The following is a 27,894-nucleotide window of genomic DNA, read 5'->3' as shown; positions in this document are numbered from 1 at the left end:
TACACTAGAGTGTAGGTTGTACCTGTGTTGGTCTAAGAACATAGGTAGGCAAGGTTATTTGGGTAAATCTGATATCTTTTATTAGATCAACTAAATAGTTGGAAAAAAATTCTTCGCAAGCTTTCAGGTTTAAATCCCTTTGTCAGGCTGAGGAAGCATGCAGATGCTTCCTCAGCCTGAAGAAGGATTTTTAAACCCAAAAGCTTGTTAACAAAATGTTGCCAACAATTTAGTTGGTCTAATAAAGATATCAGTTTTACCTAAAGAACCTTGTCTACAGTAGCATTCTCTCTGTTGTGCTGTCATTGCTGCTGTGAATTTTTTTTTTTTTTTTTTTTTTTTTTTTACATATACTATGCAGATATTCTCCAAAACTAGAACTGTGGGAAGGATACTGACACTTTCAATTATATTTTAAAGAAACTATTGACCAGAACTTCTCAGTGATCCTTGATTAAGCCCTTCTCTGCTTTTTTCTCTTTTCGTTTTTTCTTTTTATTTTCTTTTGAAATACACTGCGTTACACTAACCCTTTTAGCCAGGGAGAGGTACCTGTAGGACTATTTAATGCCACTTCAGAGCTGGCTGCAAGTCATGAAAGAACCAAATATTCCTTGCTTTCTGTTCATTCTCTTGAGGCTAAACATGATTCTACTGTGACTCAACCTTAAGTATTAACCAGTTAATCATGTCTTAAGTAGTAACCCAGCCACATGTTTGTACAATTAATGGCATGATAAAACAGGGAATAAGTCACAAAGTATTAGAAAAATATGTGTAATAACTTTGACTGGTTTCCATTGCACTTTAAATTGAAAATGTGGCCTGGCTAGTCAGCTCATTGGGGCTCTCAGCCTCAGGGGCACATTGAAGCCCTTGACTCCAACGCACTTCTGAGGCTGGGAGCGCCAATCAGCTGACTGGCTTGCTGCTTGCTAGTGCAAGGGGACCCCAGGATGAATTCAGGCTGTCCCTGCACTGGCAGATTGTGTGATTGAGATGTGATCTCTGATTCCACAATCGGACTTCCTGTCATACATGTGTAGTGTTGCAGGAGATGTGATTGTTGGGATCACAGATCAGATCCCATTGTGCCTTTAATTGATTGACTTGCATGGGCCTAACAAATTTTAAAGTAGTTTGAACTTTAAGCCTGAGCTACTTAGTGTTGTTCCCTTAAACAATTTGCAGTCATTGTCATTTGTTAACCAAAGATGAAATGAAAACTTCCAGCTAGGGTTATAAATAGAAATAAAAGCTGGTATTGGATCATAGGGATGTGAAATGTTAAACGATTAATCATTTAACTGGTAAGTGCAGTGATAACGGGTTAGCTTACTGGTTATTATTTCATGGGGGCAGGGTACATTCTGGCGGGGAAACTGGGAAAGGGAAGCTATGCAGCGCTCTTGCAGGAACAGGAAGGTGTCAGGGCAGGGAGGCAGGAGGGAAGCAGGAGCGAGGGGGTAAGGGGAGGTAAGGGGACTTAGTACCTGTAGCTGATGTATTGAAGAGGAAAAAGGCCAACAGCTTAATGACTTGTAAATTAAGCTGCTTTTTCACAGGTGCTTCTTCCCTCCTAGCTTTGGGCTTTAGGTGGGCTGTGTAGTCTGGCTGGGCTTGCCATTGCCACAACCCACAAAGGGCCCCAGGAGCAAGCTCCCAGCAGTATTTATATCTCTACTGCATCAGTTTATAGAACAGGAAATAAAAATAACAGGGTTGATGAAAATGTTCTCTCAAAATAGCATAAACAGTAAGTATAGTAATATTGAAAGTAATAATTAGATTAATGCCTTAGAAAAGAAAAGGCAAGGTTCTTTGGGTAAATGTGATATCATTTATTACACCAACTAGGAAGTTGGAAAAGTTGTTCTTTGCAAGCTTTCTGGCTCAAACATGTGCCTAAAAGCTTGCAAAGAAGAATTTTTCCAACTTTTTAGTTGGTCTATAAATGAGATCACATTTGCCCAAAAAACCTTGTCTGCCCATGTCCTTAGGCCAACATGACTATAACCAACAACCCTTAGAAAAGAAAAGTGATTTTTCCCTTTTATTTGCTACGTTTAACATCTAGTAAACTGAATTCAGTCATCTTATGTTGCATTATTAGTACTTCTCTTAGTATACTATGATGAATACTAAAGCCATAGATGCATGAACAAATTACTCTGAGCTAAAGGATGGAAGGGCTTTACAGCATATCAGCCGCTTCATGGTACCTGCTTGCATGTTCAGTCTTAACCTGTGATAAAAGAAAAGCTGTAGTACTTAGCCCTTAATGGAAAGAGCTTTCATTTATTACGAGTCAGGAGTGTGCATACATAGGCAGTTACTGTAGAGTAGCTGACAAATTGTAAAGTTCTGCTCTCCTTTATGTTATGGTAACTTGATCATGTGCCCATGCCCTTGTTATGAGGCTGTTTATGGTAGAAATGTTGAACATGAGGCCCGCAGGCTAGATCCAACCTGCAGAGCCCCTTAATATGGTCCTCAGTGCTGTCTCATACACTGCTGGACTGGCTCTGTGCACAGTGCTCAGGATGTGCTGCATGTACTGCTCATTTGGGCTGGGTCCTGGGTCTGTGTTGGGGTCCACTTGGGCAATTGTTTCAGACTGGTAGGTGCTGTCTACACTGGATGAGGCATGTGAAGGGTGGGGGGTCAGGTCCGTGGGTCAGAAAAGCCAATGGGCTGGCCTCATGCCACTCATCTGCCCCTGGTTTATAGGAATCTCAGAGTATTCTAATTTTTGTTGCTGTTACAAGTCAAAGCAGTTTTTCAGGGTTTTTCTTACAGTATTAAAATAGCTAATTTGGTAACTCAACCTGACATGACCAGCAAATTAGAGGACTGTGTAATTGTACTGTATTTTTGACCTGTCTCTAATCAATTTAATTTCCCCTGTCAACTACTTTGCATTATTCAGTCATCCTGGGTTCTTTTTTAATACAGTCTGGGTGGGTTAGGACACTTCACTTGTTCTTGAAGTTCTGTTGCTTGCTGGCTCAGGTGAGGACAAATTGTATCCTTCAGTCCATGAAGATAGAGGACTGCCTGCATACACACCTTTCTCCATTTCCTTCATACAACCAAGAGCAATAAGTGGCCTGGGATAGTCTCCAGCTCTTCAGGAGGAAGATGGGTAAGGATCCATGTAGAGTAGAGGAATAAATGTGCAGTTTAGGTGTGGAAAATTTAGCTCATGAAACATTGGTACAGGACTGGAAATGCATGTTCTACCATCCCCTCATTGGCCCTGTGGAGACATCTTAGAGAAGTGCTGGCGTAGCTGCTAGGTGATAACCATCTGTCTGACCTGTTTCCTCTACAGAATTTGGAGCCTGGCCACAGTCTATTTTTTCCTTTTCCCTCACAGAATACAAAGATTGGTAAATCAGCAAGGATTTTTGTGTTAAAACACAGGGCAAGACTAGAATTTCCTTAAGAATTTCAGTAGTCTCATAATTAATTTCTTCTTAAATAATTTCAGTAAGTTTTTTTCTGTGGTCTTGGATGAACTTAATAAGTGAAGAATGCAGACCTTTTCCAACTACTGTGTACCATATTTCCATATGTATAACCATCTTCCCAGATAACTATACCCATTTAAAAGTGCTATTAATTTAAAAAAAAGTATTGCAATAAAAATAAAGGTAGTATGGGTCAATATTAGCACATCTGTTAAACTTAATAAATTGGTACAATTTCAGGCAATTTTCAGAAGTGATAGAATGGCCCAAAATTGCACTCAAATACATAGGACCTGGAATTCTTGGTGTGGCTACAGAACACATGTTGTGTGTTAGCTTTGAGAGCTGCATTGCTTTCATTATCTCTCTGTGATTCGCACTTGGTTTTTGGCAATGGATTTAGGTTTTTGTCACTTCCATTTTCAGAGAAGTTGGATGAGTCTACTGTTGAGTTCTGCATGCATACTGTGATGGAAACCAGTTCTAGTATAGGTTTTGCTGAAACTTCCAGCCCTATGAATTTCAAGTGAGTGCTTCTACAAAAGTTGCATGTTTCATTTTGTCATTCTTTGTTTATTCACACAGATCTTCCTGCATCCATTCTTCCCACCTTTGGTAGACAACATTTAAAAAAATATAGTTAATTACTGTGCCAACTGGTTGCAGTATTTTTTTCCTGAAATAACAACCAGCTTAATTCTAACTCTGCAGAGTTTTTTCTTGATGCCATCTTAGACATAAATGAAAATATAATTCAATATAAGGCAACATTATGGATTAAAAAATCCTACTTGAAGCTTATGCCAACAGCTTTTGGTCCGGTTTATCACTGTTTACTTGTTCATCCATACTCTTTTGTTAACTGACCCACAAGCATCCTGGCAGTTTCACAAGGCATAGTTCTGTGTTTGAAGATGAGCATGGATTTAACCTCTTACTCATTAGCAGAACAATGCAACACAGTTGTAAAATGAGTTTTCTTGTATCCTGTGGTAGAAACAGTAATGATTTTTATACCCATTTCATCAAATGTTCTTGTCATTGGGGTGCCAATTTACAGGGGAAATTAGTCCTATATTGTACAAATCACTTCCTGCAAGTTTTAAGTTTGTTAATGTGGTTGTAACAAGAGGGTGGATGCTAACTACCTTTTTAAACCAGACATTAGTCAACTACTTAAGGTTGAATGAGTACACATGGGTAGGCAGTCAAAAAGCCTGAGGTTGAATCAGTTCAATTTAGGCAATTTCCTTGAAGCTGCAGAGGTTGAACTGATAACTAACTGAACCGATATTAAGTTTTCAATTGGGAAAGGCAGGGAGAGGCCTGCATTGACCCAAGCCAGCAGGCAGGGGACGCTAGAGCACATCTCCCAGCCTGCTGGCCATTGCCAGCCCAACCAAGTGTCCTCAAAACTCTGCTATCCTGCAGCAGGGGTTATGTAGCCCCCTGTGGAGGAGCCTCCCCCTCAGGAGGTTTCTCCCAGCCTGGGTTCCCGAGCCCAGGCAGCTCTGGGGAACTGAGGGGAATTTGCACCCCCTCATTGCAGTTGCTGATTGCTTGAGTCCCTGCCACAGGAGGGAGGGAGGAGTCCTCTGGGCACGTGCAGCACACCATGGGGATACTGAGCTCCCCACTTGGGGGTCTTTGCCCCACCCCAGCCCAGGGTCCCCCAGCCCCGGGCAGCCCCAAGGAGCTGAGGGGAGTTATTCCACTTTATTCAGAACTTGTGGGGCCTCACTTGAGCTACTGTATCCAGTTTGGACACTTGATTTTGAAACCTTGACAAACTGAAAAGCGTTCAAAGGTGAACAGTGAACATAACTAGAGGTCTGGAAAAAATGACATATGGCAAAGGCTAAAGGAACACGGAAATTGCTGTTATAAAGAAAATGGCAATGAATTGCTCTCTTTGTTCACACGGACATGAAGTCAGTAATAGTCTTAAATCACAATGAAGAAGGTATAGGGTTGATATTAGGAAGAACTTTCTAGCTGTGTGTGTGGCTAAGAACTGGAATAGATTACTTAGAGAATTTGTAAAATTGTCAGCATTAGTGCACATTAAATAAACATTTGTCTGGGCAGGGTTAGACTGGAATAAACCTGCCTTGAAGGCGGGGAGGGGGTAGACTAGATGACTTGAAGTTCTTTTTTAAACCTTATTTTTATATGATTCTGTGTACAGAGCCATGTACTCTAGAACGGTGCTTCTCAAAGTGGTGGTCCACGGACCATTGCCGGTCCATGAGCCACCAGTCGCTGGTCCTCAACGAGTTGCCAGGAAGGAAAGAAATATATTTTCAGAAGCATAACATTGATATGTCATAGCCATAAATAGGGCACCGGTCCCTGGCCCACTGGAAAAATAGGACACCGGTCCCTGGCCCACTGGAAAAAAAATTCCTGGTCCGCCACATCAGATAGTTTGAGAAGTACTGCTCTAGCAGGCTAATTTCTGTTTGAATCTTTAGACATTACAGTAAGACAGCAGTGTCAAATTCATAGACCAGATCTGGTCTGCAGAGGTGCATCACCTGACCCATGGGTTTCTGGCCATTGCTGCCAGCAGCTACGAAGTTAATGCCACCTCATCGTGGCTGTTAGAGCCACTGTGTCCACGTGGCCAGCAACTAGGAGGTGAACAATGCTGAATTTAGTGTTTTAACTTGCTGCTGGTGACAAATTTACAGCAACTGGTGACGGATTGAGCAGGGCATTATAGCAGCACTGACAAAGTGGGTCTTGCAGCTGTGGTGATCTAGTTTAAGGGACAGAGGCATTAACTCCTTGGCAGGGATGTGGGTTTTCCAGTAAATTTTGAATTGGAAAATTTTCCAATTCCCTAAATATAGAGCATGATCTGATTTAGCATGTTTATTTGACTTAGTAAATAAAACTGAAAAAGTACCCCATGTTAATTTTGTGTCCCAATAGTCACAAGTATTTGAACTGAAATTTTTGATTAGGAAAAAAAAATCAATACAGGACACTTAATGTGCTTTAAATGTTATATTCAAACAAATGCAAAGCTTTACATGGAAAGAAATTATTTTATTGGAATACTTGTAAAAATTTAAAGACAATACACAATAGCATGTACTTCCCTTACATTGTTTGTTTAAATTGAAGGAAAAAAAAGAAGGCACTGAAAACTGTCGACACACTAGTTTTAGCACACCCAAAGAACTGTGCATGACATGCCATGGTTGTCCACGCATTTACTTCAATAGAGTTTAACTCTCTTCAATTGAGGTCGTTGCAGCACCTCCAGTTTCACTGTCACTATCTGTAGAATCACTTGCATTACTTATTAGTTCCACTTCAGAATCAGATTGAGGCAAATCTGATTCAGAACTACTTGAACCACATTCTCTTTCACTAAAGGATGGTTTTACCAATGAGTCTATGGGCAAGGGCAACTTATCATCACTTATCTTCACTAATTGTGCTTCTGACTGATTCTCCAGAAGCAAGAGACTTTGAGAAATAGAAACAAGCTTAGCAGTGTATTCATTTGTTCGTGTATTCCTCCTTTTTGTCTTGATTGAGCTGAAAGCCTTCCGGTTCTGTTCACAAGAAGCCGCTGCTGGTGGAATGCTTAGGATCCTTAGCATAATGCTGGACAACAATTGGGTGTTACAGTATCCCTTCCACCATATCAGAGGAGACATATTCTCTGCGGCCCACAAAACGATGTCTTTGGTCCAGAGTTTTTCTTTTGCACAGCACTCGGCAATGATTGTCAGCACGGCTGTTTCATTGATGTTGGGGACATTCTTAGCTACTTCTATAATTGTAATTGATAGCAGTAGATAATTCATCTTCTGATAAATGTTGTAAGATATTGCTAACAATGAACATGTGTAACCTAGCATCTGAAAACAATACCCTGCACTCAAACTTTTTTTTCCCTAAATGTATACCAACCATGCACATGGTTCTTGCATCTTAAAATTCTTTACAGTCTCCCAAATTATTCCCTTTCGTATAACAGCATGGCCTGATAGTTGGGGAAAATGGGACCACTTGGGATTGGAGCACAGGGAAAGGAGAAGTGAGCTCCAGATGCTCCTCTGCAGCCCTTTTTTTTTTTTATACAAGTGAAACTGTAATTTTGTAGAGGTGTGGTCTTCTAGATAAATAGATTCTATTCAATTTTGATATATAAAGACCTAAATGAAAGTCCTTAAAGCCAATGCAGATTTAAAAGCACTGTTTGGGAGAGCAGGAGTGAGAGTTTGAAGGCTGCTGAATTTTGCATCTGGATAGACTGAACAATGAAGTTCTCCATATAATTAATTTCAGTAATGAAATCTGGAGATGGTATAGGCATGCATGATGACTGCAAGGCTACATCCAAAAGAAGTAGGTTCAAGTTCTTGGCCATACAGAGGTGGGAGAGATGATTTGGTCATACTTGTTCTTTTTTACCTAGGCTGCTGACAGACGTGGATAAAAACCAAAAAGGACACTTCACTTTCAGCTCAGTGCTCTCCTGTGCCCAAGCACAGCAACTGTCCAAAAAAAGAACCATGTGAACTTGACCTATCTCGCCCAGCATCTGTATAGATTGCGTGTTTCAGCAGGGCTTTTTGGTGCTGTTATGTAATAGCTGACTGAATCAGCTGTTTGATGAAAGTGCCAAAACCCCGCGCTGAAGCACACAACCTATAAAGATGTTAGGGAGCCAGGTCAAACTGATGTGATTCCTCTTCTGGCAAAGTGCTGTTTCTCTTCCTGCAGGCCCCGCCCCATCACATACATTTTTCAGAGGCCCTAACGTTCAGGTGATTGGTGAATACTCTAGTTGTTGTTAGTTTGTTCTGTTCATGTCCAGGAGGAGGATCTAATTTAAACAGGATTACATTTCTTCAAACAGTTCTGTGAGAGGCAAGAATTTTTATGGGGGATATCTTTTTATTGAAGATTTATTGAATCTTTTTATTGCATGGTTGGGATAGGCTTAGATAAGTAGTTCTGGTGTTCTTTTGGAAAATCATAGGACATGGATGGGATACTTATAAAGCTAAGAAGCTTTGTTTCAGTTGTCTGCATTCTATTATTCTGGAGCTTCTTTGTATTTAAACTGGTTCAATACTTGTTCTGTTTGGTCTTTGGAATGCATTTAACTTTCTGCATCATTTTATGAAGTTTGGGTTGTTAACCATTCAAAAGAACGCTCGTTTAAAAATAACATTTTCCATCACAATTACCAGTGGGTGGAAATGATGAAAATATTCCAGAGATGTGAGATTTTTCTAAAAGCTTATTACAAATCCTAATTTTAGAACAAATTGGAGATGATGTTTTACTGCTCCATGGCATGGTTAAAGGTCTAACCAGTATTTCTTTAGAGGTTTAGGTTTTCATTTATTTATTAATTGTTGTATAATGTTGGCAGATGCCTTTTGGCACACAACAAATTTACCTCTAAATAAAATATGTCAATTTACACTACAGTAATTGTTTTCCTGCATCTTCTTCCTCAGTATTTAAAGATGCACAAGACTGAACTGCTTCTCAATTTTTCTTCTTTTTTATGCCTTTGGAAAATGCTTAGAAGCTGGTGGAAGGTAACAGCAACAGTGGTGCAGGTAGCTGTGCGTGCTATGCAGCAGAGATATTTTTTTTGTTATTTTATAGCTAAAAATCCTGGTGATGGTATGAGTGTTGGATGTTTAGTTTTACTTTTGATGCACTAAAATATATTTAGGTGGTTTTGTATCCATATAACAGTTGGAGGAGACCCACAGGTGTTTCCCAGTTGAAGTACACCATTTGGGTAGGGGCTGTGGCCTGTTTGTTTTGCTACTGATGGTAAAGTATTTAAAGATGGCATTACATGCAAGCGGATATTTAAAGGGTGGAACATTTTGAAAAATGCTGCAGACTCTCTGGAAGCCAAGGAACGTGTATTCAATTTAAGCTTAAAACCAAGCAGAAAATAATAGAAACAAGGTACAGCTAGACTTTGTACTGAATTGTCTGATAGGAACGAGGTATGGTGTTATGGTATTTTTTGATTGTGAAATGCTAGTGATTCTTTCACACAAGAGCTAGTTTGCTGATTTGGTTAGGTTTTTAATGCCCATGTTAGACGTTCTGTGGATGTGGGGAGAGCAGTGGATGTAATATACCTTGATTTTAGCGAGGCTTTTGATTCTATCTCTCTCAACCTTCTTATCAACAAAGTTAAGGAAATACAGCCTAGATGAAAGTACTGAAAGGTGGATACGTAAGTGGGTTGGATCATTGTACTTGACAAGTAGTCATCATTGGCTCAGTTTTTAGTTAAGAGGAGGTATTGAGTGGGCTACTGCATGCATCATTATATATAGTCCCTTTCTGGCAGCTGTGTGTGTTCACTGCAGTTTTGTTAAGGAGGAACTTACCTTATGTCTTCAGGTTCTTTTATCAGTATGGGAAAAAACTTTCCCAACTGTTAGAGCACAACTGTTGGGACTTTAACTTTGTTAGGATACAGTTCACGGATATACCTTATTAACAACGTGCTCAAGCATCTTTAGTGTCCAAATGTCCAAATAGTCCTTACTGCTGGTAGAAGAGTCAAGGATCTCAGTTTCCTGGCCGTTCAATCTCATTGTGGTCTGTAAGGGCAAAGTCATTGAATTTAATTCCCAAAGTAGTCTCAGGTATACACTTATCTTGGTACATTTCCATCTCCTTATTCTCTCACTCCTAGGCATTTAGTCAAAACACTGATATAAAGAGGGCACTCTTTCTGCCTAGAAAAGACTAAAAACTTCAGCCATATAATTATACCTGTCCACATGTGGGAACACCCTTTTTCTAACTGTATGAAGAGATGTTTACAGGATTTGTTACACTTTAGCTATACTTCACACGTCTCTTGTTTTAAAGGCATACTTTGCAAGAGCCATAATAGCCTTATTAGGTATGCTTCATTGCTAATAAAAAAAAACCCCAAAACTACATCTTTACCAAGCATTACTTTTTGAAGTTAAAATCTTATTGTAATGCCCAGTTAGGGAGGGCAGTCCTAAAGTGGATGTTTAACCAGGACTCCTGGGAGAGCACTGTTTGCTCACAAGTGGGAATTCAGAGACCCTTGAAGAGAGAAGTTGCTCTTAGAGATCAGTTACTAAGAAGTGGCTTCTGTGCATTCACTATCTGCCCATTTCCCTCTTTAGCTCAAATTTGTATTTTAATATAAACAAGACTTTGCTGTTTGGGGTGGAGGGAGTGTGTAGGCCCTTTTATTTATGGTAGGGTTCCGATCAGTATTGTTCAAGGATGTGCACCTCTCAAATAGGTACAGTTTTCAAGGGCATTCTGCAGTCTGATGCTGTACCATATTCCAGGAGTATGAGTGTACAGAGAGGTACCCAGTAACTGTTCTTTAAGAATTACCCACCTTCCCTTCAAATAATAAAAGGTACTTTCAGTGTTTGTGGCCTCCTCCCTTCTTCTATTTAATCTTATATAGACTGCATGTATGTGTATGTTTCATCCATGTGACAAATTAGAGAGCTGCAAATTAAGTATAATTTATTACTAGTTTAGATGAGTGGACTACATGTAGTGATCAGCATCTTCTAGGACCTTAGCCAACATTTCTAATTTCAGTATCTTCAAAGAGTTGCTATTTGTAATAAAAGTTATTATAACTGGTGTGATTCTGTATTTCTTCTTCCCCATCCCAAAATGTTGTTTTCCTTGCAAAGACCACATTGAGGATTGGCTTGAGAGGTCAGTTTTCAGGCCCAGATAAGTGATAAATTTAAGATGTAGCCTAACCTTGCAAAGCTTTTTATACAAGGCATTGGTATGTTTTAACTTTCCAGTGAGCCACTGATTAATAGCCTTGAAAGATCCTGAGGAATCAGATTTTAAAATCTTAGCAAATTAGGTATAGTATCTAGTATGGATACAAAAAATCATGGACTCAATATAGACATTGGATTCATGACACATTACAACCTTCCTGACATCTGATTCACCAGGTACCTGCCTGACCTGACGTCTTACATTTTTCTTTTCTTCCACCTTTTCTCCTTTCCCCACCCCTCCCCTCCCCTACTTTTCTGCCCTTTGTCTCCTTGATTTCCAACTATTTCCTTCTTCACTGACAGCTTCTTTTTCACCCTGTATTCTATCCCACCCAAAGCCCCTTGCCCCCCACCCAAAGCCCCTGCCCCCCAGCCTGGGTTCTGTGGCTGTCAGCAGCTACCCTGGCTCTGGGTAGTTGCTAGAGCCCGGGCTGCTCCCAGCAGGGCTTGAAGCATCCCAGCTGCCTGCTGGCAGCAGCTACCCAGAGCCGGGGCCAGCTGCAGCCAGGAGGCTCCAAACAGCTGGGCTGGGCTTCGGAGTCCCAGCATCAGCTCTGTACTGGCGTGTGCATCCGCGCGTCGGAGTAGGCGGTGGTGGAGGGGCCTGAGGCAGCGCAATGCTGGTCTCTCCCCTGCTTCTGGCACAGAGCTGGTGACTGGTCTCTGGAGCCTGGTGCGGCAGCTTGTAGCCAGCGTGGTCTCTGGTCAGCAGCAGCAAGCAGTGGGAAGGCTGCAAACAGCTGTGCTGGGCTCCACAGCTCTGGCATCAGCTCCATGCTGGTGGCGACTGCACGGGCACCTCGCGGTGGGCTGCGCTGCCCTGCCCTGCCTCAGGCCCCTTCCCCACTGCCTGCTTTGAGGTGTGCATGCTCGTGCCAGGTACGGAGCTGATCCCAGGGGTCTGAAGCCTGGCGCAGCTGTTTGCAGCCTCCCAGCTGCAGCCGGCCCTGGCTCTGGGTAGCTGCTGCCAGCCAGGAGCCTGGGCTGCTCCCAGCAGGCAGCTGCGATGCTGCAAGCCCTGCTGGGAGCAGGCCAGGCTCCGTCACTGGCAGCAGCTACCCAGAGCCGGGGCTGGCCCTGGCATGCTGAGCAAAATGGCCTTGCGTGCCATGCTTGGCATGCATGCCAGGGGTTGCCAACCCCTGATCTAGTCCATCCCCCATACAAATGCAGTGTGCTGTTCCTGCGTCATCGCAGACAAATGCTTGTCCAGCTTCTTTTTGAAAAAAGGAGATTCTACAATTTGCCTGGGCAGCTGGTTCCATCGTCCTGCTGTTCTGACCCTGAAGGACAGCATGTCCAAATCCTTGTCTGACAATCTCTCCCAACTATAAAAAATCCAATAAAAGATATTGCCAGAAAAGCCTCTTGCTTCTGGTACGCTTCCTGGCCTGCCATGGCTACAACATTCCAACTCCTGTAAGAAATATGTTTATTTCTTTTTGTGTGCAGTGTTTTTTGTTCTTCCTCTAAGATTAAATCTGCCTTGCTGTAGTTCAAACCTATTGCTTTATGTAATATCCCCTGTGGCAAGGGGGAGTCCCCTGTAGTTCAGTGGTAAAATCCTTGTCTGCCAGACAGGAGACCCGGGTTCAATTCAAACTACATTTATACAAATACAGCCATGGAAGCACCAAATGTTTGGATCTAGTCTGGCCTTTGGATTCTGTCTCAGTAGCCTAAAGATGGGATGGAAGGTCTGGGCAGCCTCCACTGCTCCAAAACTCCTGCCTAGGCATATGTTTCAAAGAGGGTGACCTCTAATGCATACACCATAATCCGGAAGGGTCAACAGTTGCCAAGTGTGGCAAGGGAGAATGGCTGTTCTTTCATGTGTTTGAAAATTATCATGGCTTCCTTTCAGCACACTGTTCCTTCAGTTTTAGCTTAGACTCCAACCCTTTGCATTCCAACCTGTTTTTCATCTTAGTTCCTTGCCTCTGGATCTTGTCCAGTTTGTCTACAATCTTAAAATGCTGGAGGGCTAACTTGCATGGTGCTTCCATCTGAGTACTAACCATCATTGAGAAGATTCCTATTATTAACTCCTATGTTAAACACACAGCACTGCAACTTAGAATTGCAGGTCCTTCCCCCCCCCCCCCCCCATGACTGCCTAAGACTGCTGAGTCATGTTGATTCACCAAAGCGTTTGTACTGCAAAGAAGGGCCTAGCCAAATCTCCCAATCTGTATTTTGTACATTTGGTTTTTCTTTTTTCTTCCTTAGACATAGTACCTTACATCTGTCCTTTTTTATTGAATTTCATGTTGTCCATAGCTCAGTTCTCTAATTTATAAAGACATTTTTAAATTCTGATTCTTTACTCTAGAATGTTTGGAATCCCTCCCAGTTTTGTGTCCTCTGCAGACTTGATCAGGAAGCTCTCACTTTCTGAATCTAAATCATGAATAAAAATGTTTAAAAACTTTGGACCCAGAACACTCCTTAGTAGACCTGTACTTGAGACCTCTTTCCATCTTGTATTAAGTGCTTTATAAACAAACCATAAAAAATACTTTATTTTGTCACCTACAGGAAGCCCCCAAATAAGACATGCACCTTGTTTGGGGAGGCAGAATGAAGGAATTTATTTCCTTCCCCAGCACCTCCCCAGTCTTCCCTGCCAGACATGGGCTCACCATGCCCAAATGCACCTGCCTATATGCATCACTTACCCTTCTTCTAGTTTTGCAGCTCAAGCTTTAACCCCGTCATGGGCACTGTCAAATGGCCAGTGCCTGCAAAGAGGTTAAAGCTTGAGCTGTGGAGTTCGCAAGGACAGAGCAAGTGACTGAACAGCAGAATCTGCTGCTACCTGTGCCAGGGAAGGGAAGGCAGCAGAGCCCCTGGCAGCCATTCCAGTGTCTCTATGCTCCATTCCAGCATAGAAATCTGCTTCCTTGCTTAAAACAGACACCCGTTTTGGGCTAATTTTGCAGGGGGAAGATGTGGGTGGTATGTGAGTAAATGCAGTGTATGTATTCCAAAAAACTTAAATCCTGAAAACAGAAAATAGACAGGCATTACATATACTGTTTGTAATATGCTTTGAGAGCTGTAAATGGAGAATTATCAGTGCAGTGTGTTATTACTACCAGTAGTTAATTCAGAGGTAATTTTTCTGTGCTGCAGATTCACATGCCTTTTATAGTGGACTGCCTTATAAGTCAGAAAGTGAACCAGATATGTTTGTTCAAAGAGACAAAGTAAACTAGCATGTGAAAACTGCCAGTTTTATCCTTCCTATTCAGCTGCAAGGGTCACTTTCTAGGCTCTGCCTGCAGATTAGAAACTGAAATGTAAAAAAAAAAAGGTTGGAGGTCTGGTTTTTATTTCATTTATTTACATTTTTACTATATTATTGTGCTTAGTCTTGGTGGGAGGGAGGAGGAAAGAAGTAAAACCATTTTTACTAGCCTTCCAAGGTCTATCAAAAGTAAGTGGCTTGCATTTTAAAACAAATAAGCAAAATGCAGACTCTTAGAGTATGATTATACTGTCTCTGCAAAGGCCCTTGACTGCCATCAGTTATAAGTAGGGGTCTACTGAAATCGCAATTTTGGGATTTTCATGGAACCTGTGATTTTGGGCAGGGTCTGCGAAAAAGCACAGGCTTTGCACTTTTTGTGGGCTCCCTAAAAAAACAAAAAAACGCTTACCTAAAATATGAAATTGCTCTCTGGAGAGCCAGTGGTCTGTGGCCATAGCAGCCTCACCATACAGCCCTCCAGGGGGGAAGAGGAGGGAGGGGGGCTTCTGGCATGACAAGATGGCTGCTGCCCTTACCCCTCACCACTAATTGGTTGTGAGGGCTGTCTGTTGTACGGTCCTGTCCCTCACCACTAATCTGCAGTGAGAGGCAGAGCTGCTGCACTCTGCCTGCCAAAATGGCTGCTGGCCCCACGATCTGTGTGTGAAATTGGCTGGCTGCTGCCTTGAGTTAGGTAGACCTCTAATTATAAGCTGTGCTTGCTTACTTATGCTCTATGCATGGTGCTTACAGAGTATAGGTCCTAGTAGAATGTTTCTGTTGGGGGAAAAGGTGTAGTTGCTGTGAAAATGGTGTCAGGTGCAGCGAGTAGCACTCTCAGGATCACATCTGAGACTAAAACCCTGAGAACATCTTTGGGCATGCTTCAGAAAAACCAGCCGATTAACAGTCTTCAGCATGAGGTGTGGGGAGCAGGAGTGAGCGATTTAGGGCTTGTCTTTTGATGGAAGTCTTGAGATCATTTTAGAGATGATCTAGATAAACCCCTGTATGTGCTGCTTCAGTTAAATTGGCAAGTACCCAGCTCTTCTTAATGATTAATACTTTTCAAAGTATTATCTAAAGAACAATTGTTGGATGGTCTGTGATTTTTGTTTTTATTTTGTCCTACAAATTATTTGAGGAAGGCAGCCAAGATTCAAACTATAGTCATTTTCCCCCCAAGTGTTTGTCTACATAGTTCCTCTGGCATTGTGGGTGAGCTAATTAGCTTTGCTGCAGTGTTGTGCAAAAGGAACTATACTTTTTTTAGTTCAAGAAGCATGCAGTTTAGCAAAGCAGTCTTACAGTCGTTATTTAAGTAGGCCTCTGCATCCACCACCATCGAACGGCAAAAAGTTGTCTATCATCTAAGGTAGTGTATGATGCTATCCCAAAAAGATAAAGTTGTTTCTTTGAGACATTTTGTGTATATGGACCTCATGACTTACCTACTTATCTAAAGAAGAGACCTTTAAACCTTAGGCCAGCAGTTTTCAAGTTCTTTGAGCTGAGCCGCACTTTGTTACGATTTTGTTTGCAGTTCAGGCTGCCTCTGTGCTGCCGGGCACGGGCTGGAGGACATAGAGCATCTGCCTAGCCTCAATGAACGCTGCTGGCCAACGTCTGATCCACCATGCTTTTCAGATTAAAATAGTTATAACATTCAGTGTTAAATATCCTTTTTGTGCTGCTTTTTCTTCTGTGAAAATTTTTGCTCAAGTTACAGTAATTTGTCAATTAATTTGACATTTCATTGTGGTACATATGTGACAATTTTGACATGGGAGTTTCTTTCTTTTTCAGCAAATTTGACAGGCCATGCAGAGAAGGTGGGAATTGAAAACTTTGAACTCTTGAAAGTTCTTGGAACAGGAGGTAAGACTTAATTTTTATCTAAGTTGACCTTTTGAAGTAATATTATTTTCTACAGTATTGTTTCCTGGATTTGTTATTTTATAATTGGAGCATATTATCTAGGGAGATTTTGTCACTGTTGTTTATTCATTGCACAATCTGGAAATATGTAAAGAACAAGTTTGCAAAATTACAGCATGTCAGATTTCTAATATAAAAGAAACATCCTTAGGTGCAGATGGGCAAATAGAACAATATTGCGAGGTGATTCACATGACAATATAATCAAGCTAAATCTATGATCTGGTTCTAAGATATAAGATGTTGGCTTGAAGATTTTATTAATTGCTTCAGATTTCTTCAACTGTTGAAGTTCATGATTTCCAGAAAAATAGGAAAGTCTGTACCTACATAAACTACACTTTTGAAGCAAACATTGATAACTTTATCCTGTAAGCACAGTAATATTTTTAGGAGAATAAGCAAAAGCATTCAGTATTGAATTGTGTTTTTTGTGATGATGGAGGCTTATGCTTCTTGTGTGAGAATATTTAGAACTATTGAAAGAAACTGGGCTTATAGTTCTTGAGACCTGATATCCCTTCTCTATCCATGGAGGATTGATAACAAGGGGCGTGTGTAGACGAAACAGGGGCCCTAAATTGAAGCTGTAGGTTTTAAAAAACACCACTTCAGTTTAGGGCTGATTAAACCTCCATGTCGTGTACACACCTTGCTGACTTACCTGCCTCTCCAGCGGGGAGGGGAGGGCAAGCTGCTGGTGGGCGGAATGGTCCCTGGGCTATGGGGAGGTTGGTGCTTCCTTCTGTAGCAGTGGCGGCTGCTCTCTCCAGGTGGCATCCAGGTCGAGTGGTCCCAGGGGGTACCGCAGCCATAGAGGCCCCCACACAGCTCAGGGAGGCAGGCGGCGGGGGTGAGGGGGTAGAGATCAGGCTTGCTGCTTTTCTTGGGCAGAGCCTGCTTTCCCAGGCTGCTGCCAGGCTGCCTGCAGGGCTTCCTGCAGAGCCCCTGAGCTGCATGGAGCCGGATGCTTTGGTTCACAGCTGTAGGGGCAAAACTACAAAAAAGGAGTTTTAGTTTGCTGCACCCCAAGTCATTTAAAGCATGTTACACCACCAAATTTCCTACAGCAGCTGGAATTAATGTGCAATATGCTGCTGAAGCATGCAAACAGTGACACCATTAAAGTGGTACAAAAGCATTTAGCCCACTTTAAAGTGTCATGCAAACATGCTTCTCATTCCGTCTACACACGGGCAAGAGTAACAGGAGTATATGTTTCACCTTCTATGGTGCCAATGTGTTCTTCATGCTAAGATCTGATACTCAACACTAAGGGGGCTCATCTACACTGTAAAGTTTTGTTGACTGAACTCTATATGTTTCTATATGTAAAGTAACCTTATAGTGACAAATCCCAGGTTTCTGTCTGCTAGGTAACACTACCCCTCTAAGCAGCAGAGGGCTTCTGCAGGCATATAGCAGATGATAGCACATACGGAGAGTCCTTCACTTTTATGAATCCTGCTAAGTCTTGCAATAACCATTCTGGATAAGTATTTGAATTCTGCTAGCCAAAATCCGAACCAACTTAAGCCAATAGCCCTCTGTCCCCCTACCCCTCCAAGCCTCAGTGTTTTGGAAAATGCTTACTCCCTGACAGTGCATGTGAATGTGTACATCTGTGGCTTTCATGGGTACTACCAAGGACAAGTAATCAGCCGAGCTCCATGCTCCTTATTGGTGCAGGAAAGAGATGATGGGTCTCTTAAGTGTGATAGGAAGAATGGGCTGTCCAACCAAACTCCTTGGGAAATGTAGAAACTGAGATGTATATGAAGACAGCACACAGGAAAAGGGGTAGGCATGTAGGCAAAGGGGGATGAGTGGGATGAGGAGGTGTGTTGGGCCAATGATCTCCAACAGGCATGTCACAAAGTAGTCTTGTAGAATAAGCACTGTGAAACTTCCCTTGTTATGTGCCCCTTTTTCAACAAACTCCATGTCACCCATGGGAAGGGAGGGAAAGGGACCCAACCACCAACTTGCTCCTGAAAATGGACATATTGAGGGATACTTCGTGGGATCCTCCACACCCCACAGTGAGAACAATGATCCCAGAGATGGGGAGAAAGGAGATTGTGATGCTGAACCCAAGAACCCTTGGGCAGCTAGCCACTGTTACAACGGCAAGGACAGCCAAAGCCAGGGTCAGTCACAGCCAATGGAGAGCAGCAAGGACTGAGGAAGGCAGCTTTGGTGAGTGCTGCACTATTTTCTCTTTCTCTCCAAGTGCATTACTGTTTTTAATCTCTCATACTCCTTGTCTCTTTCTCTCTCTTCTCCCCTTCTGCCTCCCCCTTAAATCTGTGACCTTGATCAGGTGACATCTTCAATTGCAGCAGCAAGAATGACAGGCATGAAACCACAGAAGGGGTGTTCCAGAGAGAAGATGGTCTTGGAGCTGCTGAAATTCAGTTAGTCAGCCAAGAGGCAGTAGAGCCAACAGAAACTCTGGGCAAAAGAGCCAGGGTGGATGCACACTACTTAACATTGTTGGAAGGGGAAGAGAATGACAACTTCGTATCTATTTGCCTGTTAGAAAAGTGCAAGAAGCTTCTTTTTACCTTCCTTAGAACTTTGCAGATCTCAGTGCTAACAGTCTTAGAGTTGTTTAATGACTTGTTTTGGGGGAGGTACATGCAATTTGTTCAGGCTGTCTGTCTTTTCAGGTTTTATCTACTTGAGAATGTTTGATGTTACCTTAAATAAAAATTTGTTTAACTCCAGCTTCAAATTTGATTTAAACAATTTGCAGTCTGTCTACAGTACAGACATACAGTGCTTCCACTCAGTCAGATGTCATTTTAAGACGCGCGCACGCACGCACACACACACACTCTCTCTCTCTCTCTTTCTCTCAAATGATCTGGCATAATTTCCCAGGTTTGTTTTCCTAGTATAATAACTTACCTGGAAACAGACATTTAAATTGCTGAGACCTTGAAGGGGAGAGATCTTGATGTGCTGATGTTGCATAGCCAGGGAGAACCTGTGTACACATGCCAGCATGCTCTGCAGACTTCTTCAGTCTTCTCAGAGACAGATGGCAGCAGTGTACAGGGTAGCTCTGTTCAGTTGACCCAGACTACTCAGAGTTAGCCTGTGTGTATCTGCAGCACAGTGTGTGGTTTTGAAGGGGTGTGTTTTGCTGTCTGCTTGGCTGGAGCAGCAGAGTCCAGTGAGTGACACAGTCTCTTAAGTACAGGGGAGCAAAGAGACCTGGGATACCTGAGGATTGTGTGGTGGCTTTTCTCAGAAGAATGTATATAGACATTTACTCTCCAAGGAGAAATTTAACCCTGGTTGTTTCTGGGTTTGTTTTTTTTTCCTGAAGTGGCCAATTTTGCTCTGGGAGAAGAACCCTGAACATCTGTATACTTGTGGTTTCTCCTGGGAGAGGAGAAACTGAATTGGCCTTAGAGCTTCCTGTATCCTTACAGCAGCAGGATGGGTCCTACTTACATTTCTTGTGCCAAGCTGCTCAAAATTAGCAGACATTTGCCTCCCCTTCATTAGGTATCCCACCGTAAGTCTTTTTCCTTTAGCCTGACAAACGTACTTGTTGTCTGCTATATTTTTCACAGCTACTGGCATGCTTTCCTCATTAAGGTCAAGCTTTGTCCTAAGCCTTTTTTCCAGCATCCCTTCAGACATCCAGAGTATTTAACATTTAGCATACATCTACTTAGTACCTTAAACCTCCTTGCTGCTATTCAGACTTGCCAGCTTGTGGCTTCCAAGAACAGAGAGGAAAGGCTGAATTACCCAGAATAATTATAGACATTTCAATGTCCCCATGTGAATGTGGCAGTTATGGAAGGATGTCCCTGCTTGCAACTTTTAGAAGAGCCCTATGTAATCATAGTGTACCTTTCCTGACCTTTCCAATACATGTTAAATGTCTGTAACTTGGTCCCTGTGATGCACCAGTACCTACATCATAACTTTATACTAAAGTCTAAGTCTAGATGGATGGCAGGAAAGCAAAATAAGTCAAATGTAATGTTCTAGTACTAACCCAGTCTTGTCTCTTGAGCCCACAACCAGGCCTCAGGTGGCCTACAGCTGCTTCTCTCACAGGAGTGGGCAATTATTTGGGCCTGTAGACCACATAGGAAGTTTTGAGGAGCTGTTGCAAGCTGAGTCAACACCGTTTTATCCCACGTTGCACGACAACTTGCCAAACCTCCCTATGCAGGATGGGGCCATAAGTGGGTAGGGAGCTGGCATGGGTGTGGGCAGCAGCTTCATCAGGGGCAGCTCAGCCAGGGCCCCCACTGCCACCAATGCCACCTCCAGGTTGCCTTTCTACCCCAAGGAGGGGCTTGGGCAGATGCCCTGATCCGCAGCAGGAACCTGCTGGCTGTGTCCACAGCTGATGCCAGTGCCCACCTGGTGCTCCTTCTGGCATGTGCTAGGAGCTTGGTAAGCTGCAGGGACATGCCATAGGTGTAGGATGATTTGAGAGGTGAGTGGGGGGAGGACAGAGACAGGCAGCTCTGCCCCCCTGTCCATGATGAGCAGCAGCGACCAGTGCTGGAAAAAAACGGGGCTTGGTGGCAGGTGCACTCGCCATTGCTGGGGCCCTTCTGGCTGCTGCCGCCTGGAGCCCACTATGTCAGTGCATCAGCTGCAGTCCCAGGCAGTCGCTCCAGTCCCCATTAGGAACCTGCTAGCAGAGTCCACAGCTGATGCCATGCACCCAGTGCTGCTTCTGGTGCACAGGCCAAGAGCTGGTGTAAACTGGATGGGGCTGAAATGTTCCCACCTGCCCAGCATGATGCAGCAGTTGGAGCCACCAGCTCCCCATGGGCTGGATCTCATGACTTTGCAGGCACCGACCTGCAGGCCAGATACGATCAGTTGGTGGGCCAGATGCAGCCCACAGGTTGTATTTTGCCCAGCCCTGCTCTATCAGTTTGTGGTTCCCAGCCATCTACTGCAGTGTCCATTAGTTCTGCTCATCTGGCCATTCTTTCTTTTCATGGATACACAGTATTTTTACTTCTTTTTCTTACTATTGTGGTGCAGATACAAAAGTATGATAGTATTCATGATAAGGAAGGGCACAGTTATGCTGGTAGAGCCATTTTGAATCCTGCTGAGTCCTGGAGAGAAAAATCACAAGGCGTGGTAGCCATTAAAAAATAATGGTGGGCAAATGAGTGGAAGAAAAAAAAGAGAAACAACATGGTAGAAAAAGAAGGTGATTGCACACTACTCCCTCAGGGCAGCTTCAACATCCCATGTTTTACCCCTGCCATGTTTAATAAGGGTTTGCTTTGGAAGACTGAGAGTCACTAAGCTAACTTATGGAATCATAGAAAATTAGGATTGAAGGGAGGTCATCTAGTCCAACCACCTGCTCAAAGCTGGACCATCCCCAACTAGATCCTCTCAGCCAACGCTTTTGTCTAGCTGGGTCTTAAAAACCTCCAAGGACAAAGAGTCTACAACCTCTCTGGGTAACCTGTTCCAGTTCTTTACCAGTCTCCTAGTGAGAAAGTTTATCCTAATAACCAACCTAAACTTCCCTTGCTACAACTTGAGATCATTGCTTCTTGTTCTGTCATCTGCCACCACTGAGAACAGTGCTCCATCCTTTTCAGAACCCTCCTTGGAGTTGAAGGCTGCCATCAAATCCCCTCTGTCTTTTCTTCTTTTCTGCAGACTAAAGAAGCCCAGTTCCCTCCGCCTCTCCTCAGCAGTCATGTGCTTCAGCCTCCTAGCCATTTTCATTGCCCTTTTCTGGACTTTCTCCAATTTGTCCACATCATTTCTGTAGTGGGGGCCCCAAAACTGTACACATTACTCCAGATGTGGTCTCACCAGTGCCAAATAGAGGGGAATAATCACTTCCCTTGGTCTGCTGGCAATGTTCCTTCTAATGCAGCCCAGTATGTTACTAGCCTTCTTGGCAACAAGGGTACACTGTTGGCTCATGTTCAGCTTGTTATCCACTGTAACCCCCAGGCTGTTTTCTACAGAGCTGCTGTTTTGCTAGTCAGTCCCCAGGCTGTGGCAGTGCATGGGATTGTTCTGCCCTATTTGCAGGACTTTTCACTTGTCCTTATTGAACCTCATGAGATTTCTTTTGATCCAGTCTCCAATTTGTCAGTCTCTTTGAAGACCTCTAAAGGCTTCCTATAGTGCTTTGCATTTTCTTGATACAGTAATCCACAGTGAAAACGTGGGGTCAGCATAAGCAGAGTGGTGTGTACATGCTCTGGATGCTTACCTGTGTTAATTGCTGTAGGTCCACAGCAATTCTGCCAGCAAAAGTTTCTTGTGTATGGAAAGCCTAACCTGGGCGAACAGTAGCTACAGGATCAGACCACTGTTCAGCTTTATGGCCATTCAGTCATTGTCTGTGGCAGAGGTGTTAAATTCATTTGGTCTCATAGGCTGAATGAGTGTCCCTGAATCAGTTTGCATGTTGGACTAGGCATCACTCCCTGTGGAGTGGCTGTGGTGCCAGGTCCAGCCTGCACCCTACACACAGCATATGCCAACCCCTGGAGCCTAGCATTGGGCGCACACTGCCCACAGCACACAGGCTGGATCTGGTACTGCAGGCAGCACGGGGGGCAGTCTGGATTGCTACATGCAGCACGCTCCCCAAACCTCATGTACACTCCCCAAACCTCATGTAAAGTAAAATGGTGTGTCCAGCCTGTGCACCACAGGCAATGTGTGTGGCGGGCCAGTAGGGGGCGCTCCTGCATTGAGCCGCCCACCTCCCTGCGCCCAACCACCTTCCAGGCTCCGAGTGCCTCCCTTAGGGTGCCTCCCGTCCGGCTGACCCCTTCCCTGGAGCACACCCGCTAGCCTGGGGTTCCCGCTGCCACCATCCAAGGCTCTGGACTCACTTCTGGCTCTGCGCACCTTGGAAAATGCAGACCTGATCGTCCAATGGGTACTAGACCCAGTACAAGCACTTGGGGCACTACCACAAGTCAGGGGCTTATTAGGAAGCCTCCCTTAGTCCACCAACCTAAGGGGCCTCCTTGGCATAATTTAGACCCACCCCTCAATAAGTCTCCCACACCAGTCACAAAGGAGAACTTTATTGATTACAGGGGGTAGGGCGGAAACAGGGTAAAAGGTAGAACAGTATCATAGAAATATTACAGGAATATCAGAGGAATCCCATAGAGCAAACCAGGGTGGCTGAGGCAGCCGTTTAAACGTGCATCTGAGTTACTGAAGCTAAATATCTAGTCTGATCTCGAGTAGCTTACTCACTCGCATCGTCCAGAGGTGGTTGTTGTTTCCTCTGGAGGCAGGGCACTCTTGGAGCATGCAGTGATGAGGAGAGAGCCAGGTTCAGATTCACCTGGATGACCGCATGGCTAATGGCTAAAGGCTAATGGCTGCCTTCTTCTTGGACCAAGCCCTTAAATAACCTCTCTGACCTCAGCAGCCGGTCCAATCGAAGCTGCCAATACTGGCTACAAACCGACCAATCTCCCAAAGCATCCCTGGCTACCTGGGCCCGCGCGCAGGGCCGGGTCTTTCCCCCCTGCCCAGGTGACCAGAGCATCGCCTCCCAGGCGCCAGGCTTTTGTCTTGCAGACCAGGTGGGAGATCCCTGCCCTGAGGGATCAACAGCAGCCTCCCAGGCTGGCTGAGACAGATCTCTGGAGAGGGGCACTGACGGTGGCATTTCTGCCACAATGTGTACCCTGTGCCGACCCTGGGGGCTGTGTGCACAGTGAGCCCTGAGGCCAGTGTGTGCTGGGAATTACATAAAAGGCTGAACTGGCTATGCACACTACACGTGGCACAGGGTGCATGTTGCATGTACTGCCCTGCTGCCCTGTGTGCTGGTTGTGGGGCTGGCAGGGCATGTGGCCCCCAGGGCTGACACAGGGTGCATGGGTTAGACCCAGGGCTGCATACAGTGCCCTAGACCACCCCCTTGTGCTACCTGCATTGCACATGGCATGGGGTCCAGCCTACACACTGTTTGCAGTGTGTGGGGCTGGGATGGTGCATGGGGCTGGGATTGTCCAGTGACCCACAGGCCAGATCATACAGTTCCATAGGCCTGATCTGGACCATGGGATATGCATTTGACAGCCCTGGTCTTCGGGGTCACCAGTAAATTCCAATGATGAAGATCATTTTGAATATTGGGGCACTTAACTACTGGCAGTTAGACTGAGTGAATTCATTTTGCACAAGACACTGAATCATCATAATAAGATAACAAGGATTTTCTCACTACCAAGAGAGATAATATGGAACCCTAAGTAAAAATTCTTTGTATTGTACAGTCATTTGGGATTATATGTTTTAATGTTTTTCTCTATTTTTGTCTGAACTTGAAGTCCAAAAGTTTTAATAACTGAAGACAGTTGTTTTCTGAGTAGTATTTGAGGGGGAGGCAGTGTAGGGAGATTGCATGTTAAATGACTTGTGCTCCAGATACTCAGAAGTAGAATATTGCTTGACTATACACAATTAGACTGTCTGTATGCAATTGCTTTTATGAAGTAACTAGCCAATTACTCGTCAAGAATGATGGCGGGAGGGAGGAGGCTGAGATGGAATGCCACTACCTAATGCCCCATGCCGCCACTGTTCTGCCTCTGCCTCCTGTTCAGTTCTCGACACGGCTTGCAGGGAGCAGGGTGGGGGAGCCAAGGCCGGAGCTGCTGGTCTCAGCTCCCCCACCCTCTGTCTGGTCCTCGGTATAGCTTCTGAATAATGGCAGCACTCTGATTGGCTGTTTTCATCAGCCAATCAGAGCATGAATAAAGCACTACAGATGGATGGATGGACAGACAGACAGATGTAGGCTTTTATAATATTAGAATTAATCATAACTGCTCTAAGTGAGATTGTAAAATGATTTTAATAATTTACTGGTCTAGGCTTCCCTGTTGAGTTAGACCTGTAAACAATGGCCTGTTTTTTTAATAGTGGCAGAGGAGAGGAGGAGAGTGGAGCAGGCTGTAACCTTCCCATCTCCTTTTTGCATTAATAAACATTAAATCCTATTGCCAGTGTTAGGTTATAGACCACTGTAACAGTTTCATAGATTTCATAGACATTAGGGCTGGAAGGGACCTCGGAAGATCATCGAGTCCAGCCCCCCGCCCAAAGGGCAGGACGTCAGCTGGGGTCATAGGATCCCAGCAAGATAAGCATCCAGTTTCATCTTGAAGGTGTTCAATGAAGGCGCTTGAACAACCTCCGGCGGCAGGCTGTTCCAGACCTTGGGGGCTCGGACAGTAAAGAAATTCTTCCTTATGTCCAGCCTGAAACGATCTTGTAGTAGTTTGTGACCATTCGTCCTCGTCATCCCTTGGGGCGCTCTGGTGAACAAACGTTCCCCTAGATACTGGTGATCACCTCTGATAAACTTGTAGGTGGCCATCAGATCACCCCTGAGCCTGCGCTTTTCCAGGCTAAAGAGCCCCAGGGCTCTCAGCCTGTCATCGTAGGGTCTGCTTCCCTGACCCCTGATCATGCGCGTGGCTCTTCTCTGGACTCTCTCAAGCTTCTCCACATCCTTTTTGAATTGTGGAGCCCAAAACTGGACGCAGTACTCCAGCTGCGGCCTCACTAAGGCCGAGTACAGGGGGAGAATGACGTCCCGGGATTTGCTTGAGAAGCATCTATGGATGCAAGCCAGCGTTTTGGTCGCTTTACTAGCCGCAGCCTCGCATTGCAGGCTCATGTTCATCTTGTGGTCAATGATGACCCCCAAGTCTCTTTCTTCCATAGTGCTAACCAACATAGCACTGCTGAGCCTATAAGGATGCTGCGGGTTTTTCTTCCCAAGGTGGAGAACCTTGCATTTATCGGCGTTGAACACCATCAGATTCTCATCTGCCCACTTGCTGAGACTGTCCAGGTCAGCCTGGATCACCCGCCTGTCTTCTGGCGTGGATGCTTTGCCCCAAAGTTTGGTGTCATCGGCGAACTTGGCCAGTCCGCTTCTGACTCCAGTGTCCACATCGTTAATGAAGATGTTGAACAGTATGGGTCCAAGGACAGAGCCCTGGGGGACCCCACTGGTCACAGGACACCACGATGAATGACTTCCATCAATTACTACCCTCTGGGTCCGACCCCGGAGCCAATTTTCCAGCCAGTGGATCGTGGGGGACCCAAGGCGACAATTGGCCAGTTTCTCCAAGAGACGATCATGGGACACCAGATCGAAGGCTTTTTTGAAGTCAAGATATATGACATCAATCTCATCTCCCTTGTCCAGGTGATAGGTCACCTGGTCGTAGAAGGAAATGAGATTGGTCAAGCAAGACCTACCCGCAACAAACCCGTGCTGGCTATCCCTTAAGATGTTGGCGTCGGCCAGTCCATTAAGGATGGCCTCCTTAATAAACTTTTCTAAGATCTTCCCCGGGATAGAAGTCAGGCTAATGGGCCTATAGTTAGCCGGATCCACTTTCCTCCCTTTCTTGAAGATAGGCACCATGTTGGCCTTCTTCCAGTCTTCGGGCACTACACCAGAGCGCCAAGAGTTTTCAAAGATCCGCGCTAGAGGCTGGGTATGATGCTCGCCAGCTCCTTGAGTACCCTGGGGTGAAGATTGTCAGGGCCGGCTGACTTGAAGGTATCCAGCTTCTCAAGATGTTCCTTCACAAAGTCAGCATCAATGGAGGGCAGGGTATCACCCTCACCCGGACTTCCCGGCCCTGTAGCGGGCACGGGCGTCCCATGGGGCTGATGAAAGACCGACGCAAAGTACCTATTTAATAGGTTGGCTTTTTCCTGGGCGTCAGTTGTCAGTTGCCCCATCTGGTTCAGCAGGGGTCCAACGTTGCCCCTGCTTTTCCTCCGGCTCCCCACATATCTGAAAAAGGACTTTTTATTGTCCTTGATGCTCAAAGCTAGCTGGAGTTCAGTTGCAGCCTTGGCTTTCCTGGTCTGCTCCCTACAGGACCGGACCAGTGCAGAATAATCCTCCTTGGAGGTGACTCCCATCCTCCATCCTTTGTAGGCCTTTCTTTTTAGCCTCAGGAGGTCTGCTAGGTCCCTGGAGAGCCAGGGGGGCTGCTGTGCCCTCTTGCTGCCTTTCCTCCGAGATGGAATAGACTTGCATCATTATTACATTGTATGTATATAAGCTGTTGTGATGTAACTGTAACATCTGCTTGCTCCTGTAATGTAAGTGTAGCAAAACCATTGCAATTTTAATTTGTTTCATTTAGGGTTAAAATTGCAGTGATTTTGCTAACTTGTGTTGCTACAGGAGCACACAGATGTAACAGTTACAATAGAAAAACTGTTGCATGCTCCTGACCATCAGCAGCTCCTTTCCTTTTAAAATAGTAACCTTAGCGTATCCATAGGATAGTTTTATGTTACTTTCTGAAACTTCACTGCAGAGCTTTGGAGTTTGAAAATACACTTTACTTCTAAAAATTCATTTTATTTA

The 27,894-nt window shown here is 44.3% G+C and overlaps 1 protein-coding gene across 3 annotated transcripts in view; it reads left to right on the top strand.

The window, feature by feature from the left end:
• RPS6KA5 (ribosomal protein S6 kinase A5) overlaps positions 1 to 27,894 on the top strand; it is a 204,885-nt gene that overhangs the window by 31,770 nt on the left and 145,221 nt on the right. For all 3 annotated transcript variants that reach the window (XM_059723175.1, XM_014596485.3, XM_014596484.3), the window contains exon 2: positions 16,347 to 16,418. Coding sequence is in view for 2 of the 3 variants with exons in the window: in XM_014596485.3 (XP_014451971.1) it covers positions 16,347 to 16,418 (72 nt within the window). In the remaining variant the exon portion in view is untranslated. The remainder of the gene's footprint in view (positions 1 to 16,346; positions 16,419 to 27,894) is intronic.

The sequence above is a fragment of the Alligator mississippiensis genome, chromosome 2, assembly GCF_030867095.1.
Source record: "Alligator mississippiensis isolate rAllMis1 chromosome 2, rAllMis1, whole genome shotgun sequence".
Taxonomy (NCBI): domain Eukaryota; kingdom Metazoa; phylum Chordata; order Crocodylia; family Alligatoridae; genus Alligator; species Alligator mississippiensis.
The sequence above is the reverse complement of the archived record's forward strand: the minus strand, read 5'-3'. Positions and strand labels throughout refer to the sequence as shown.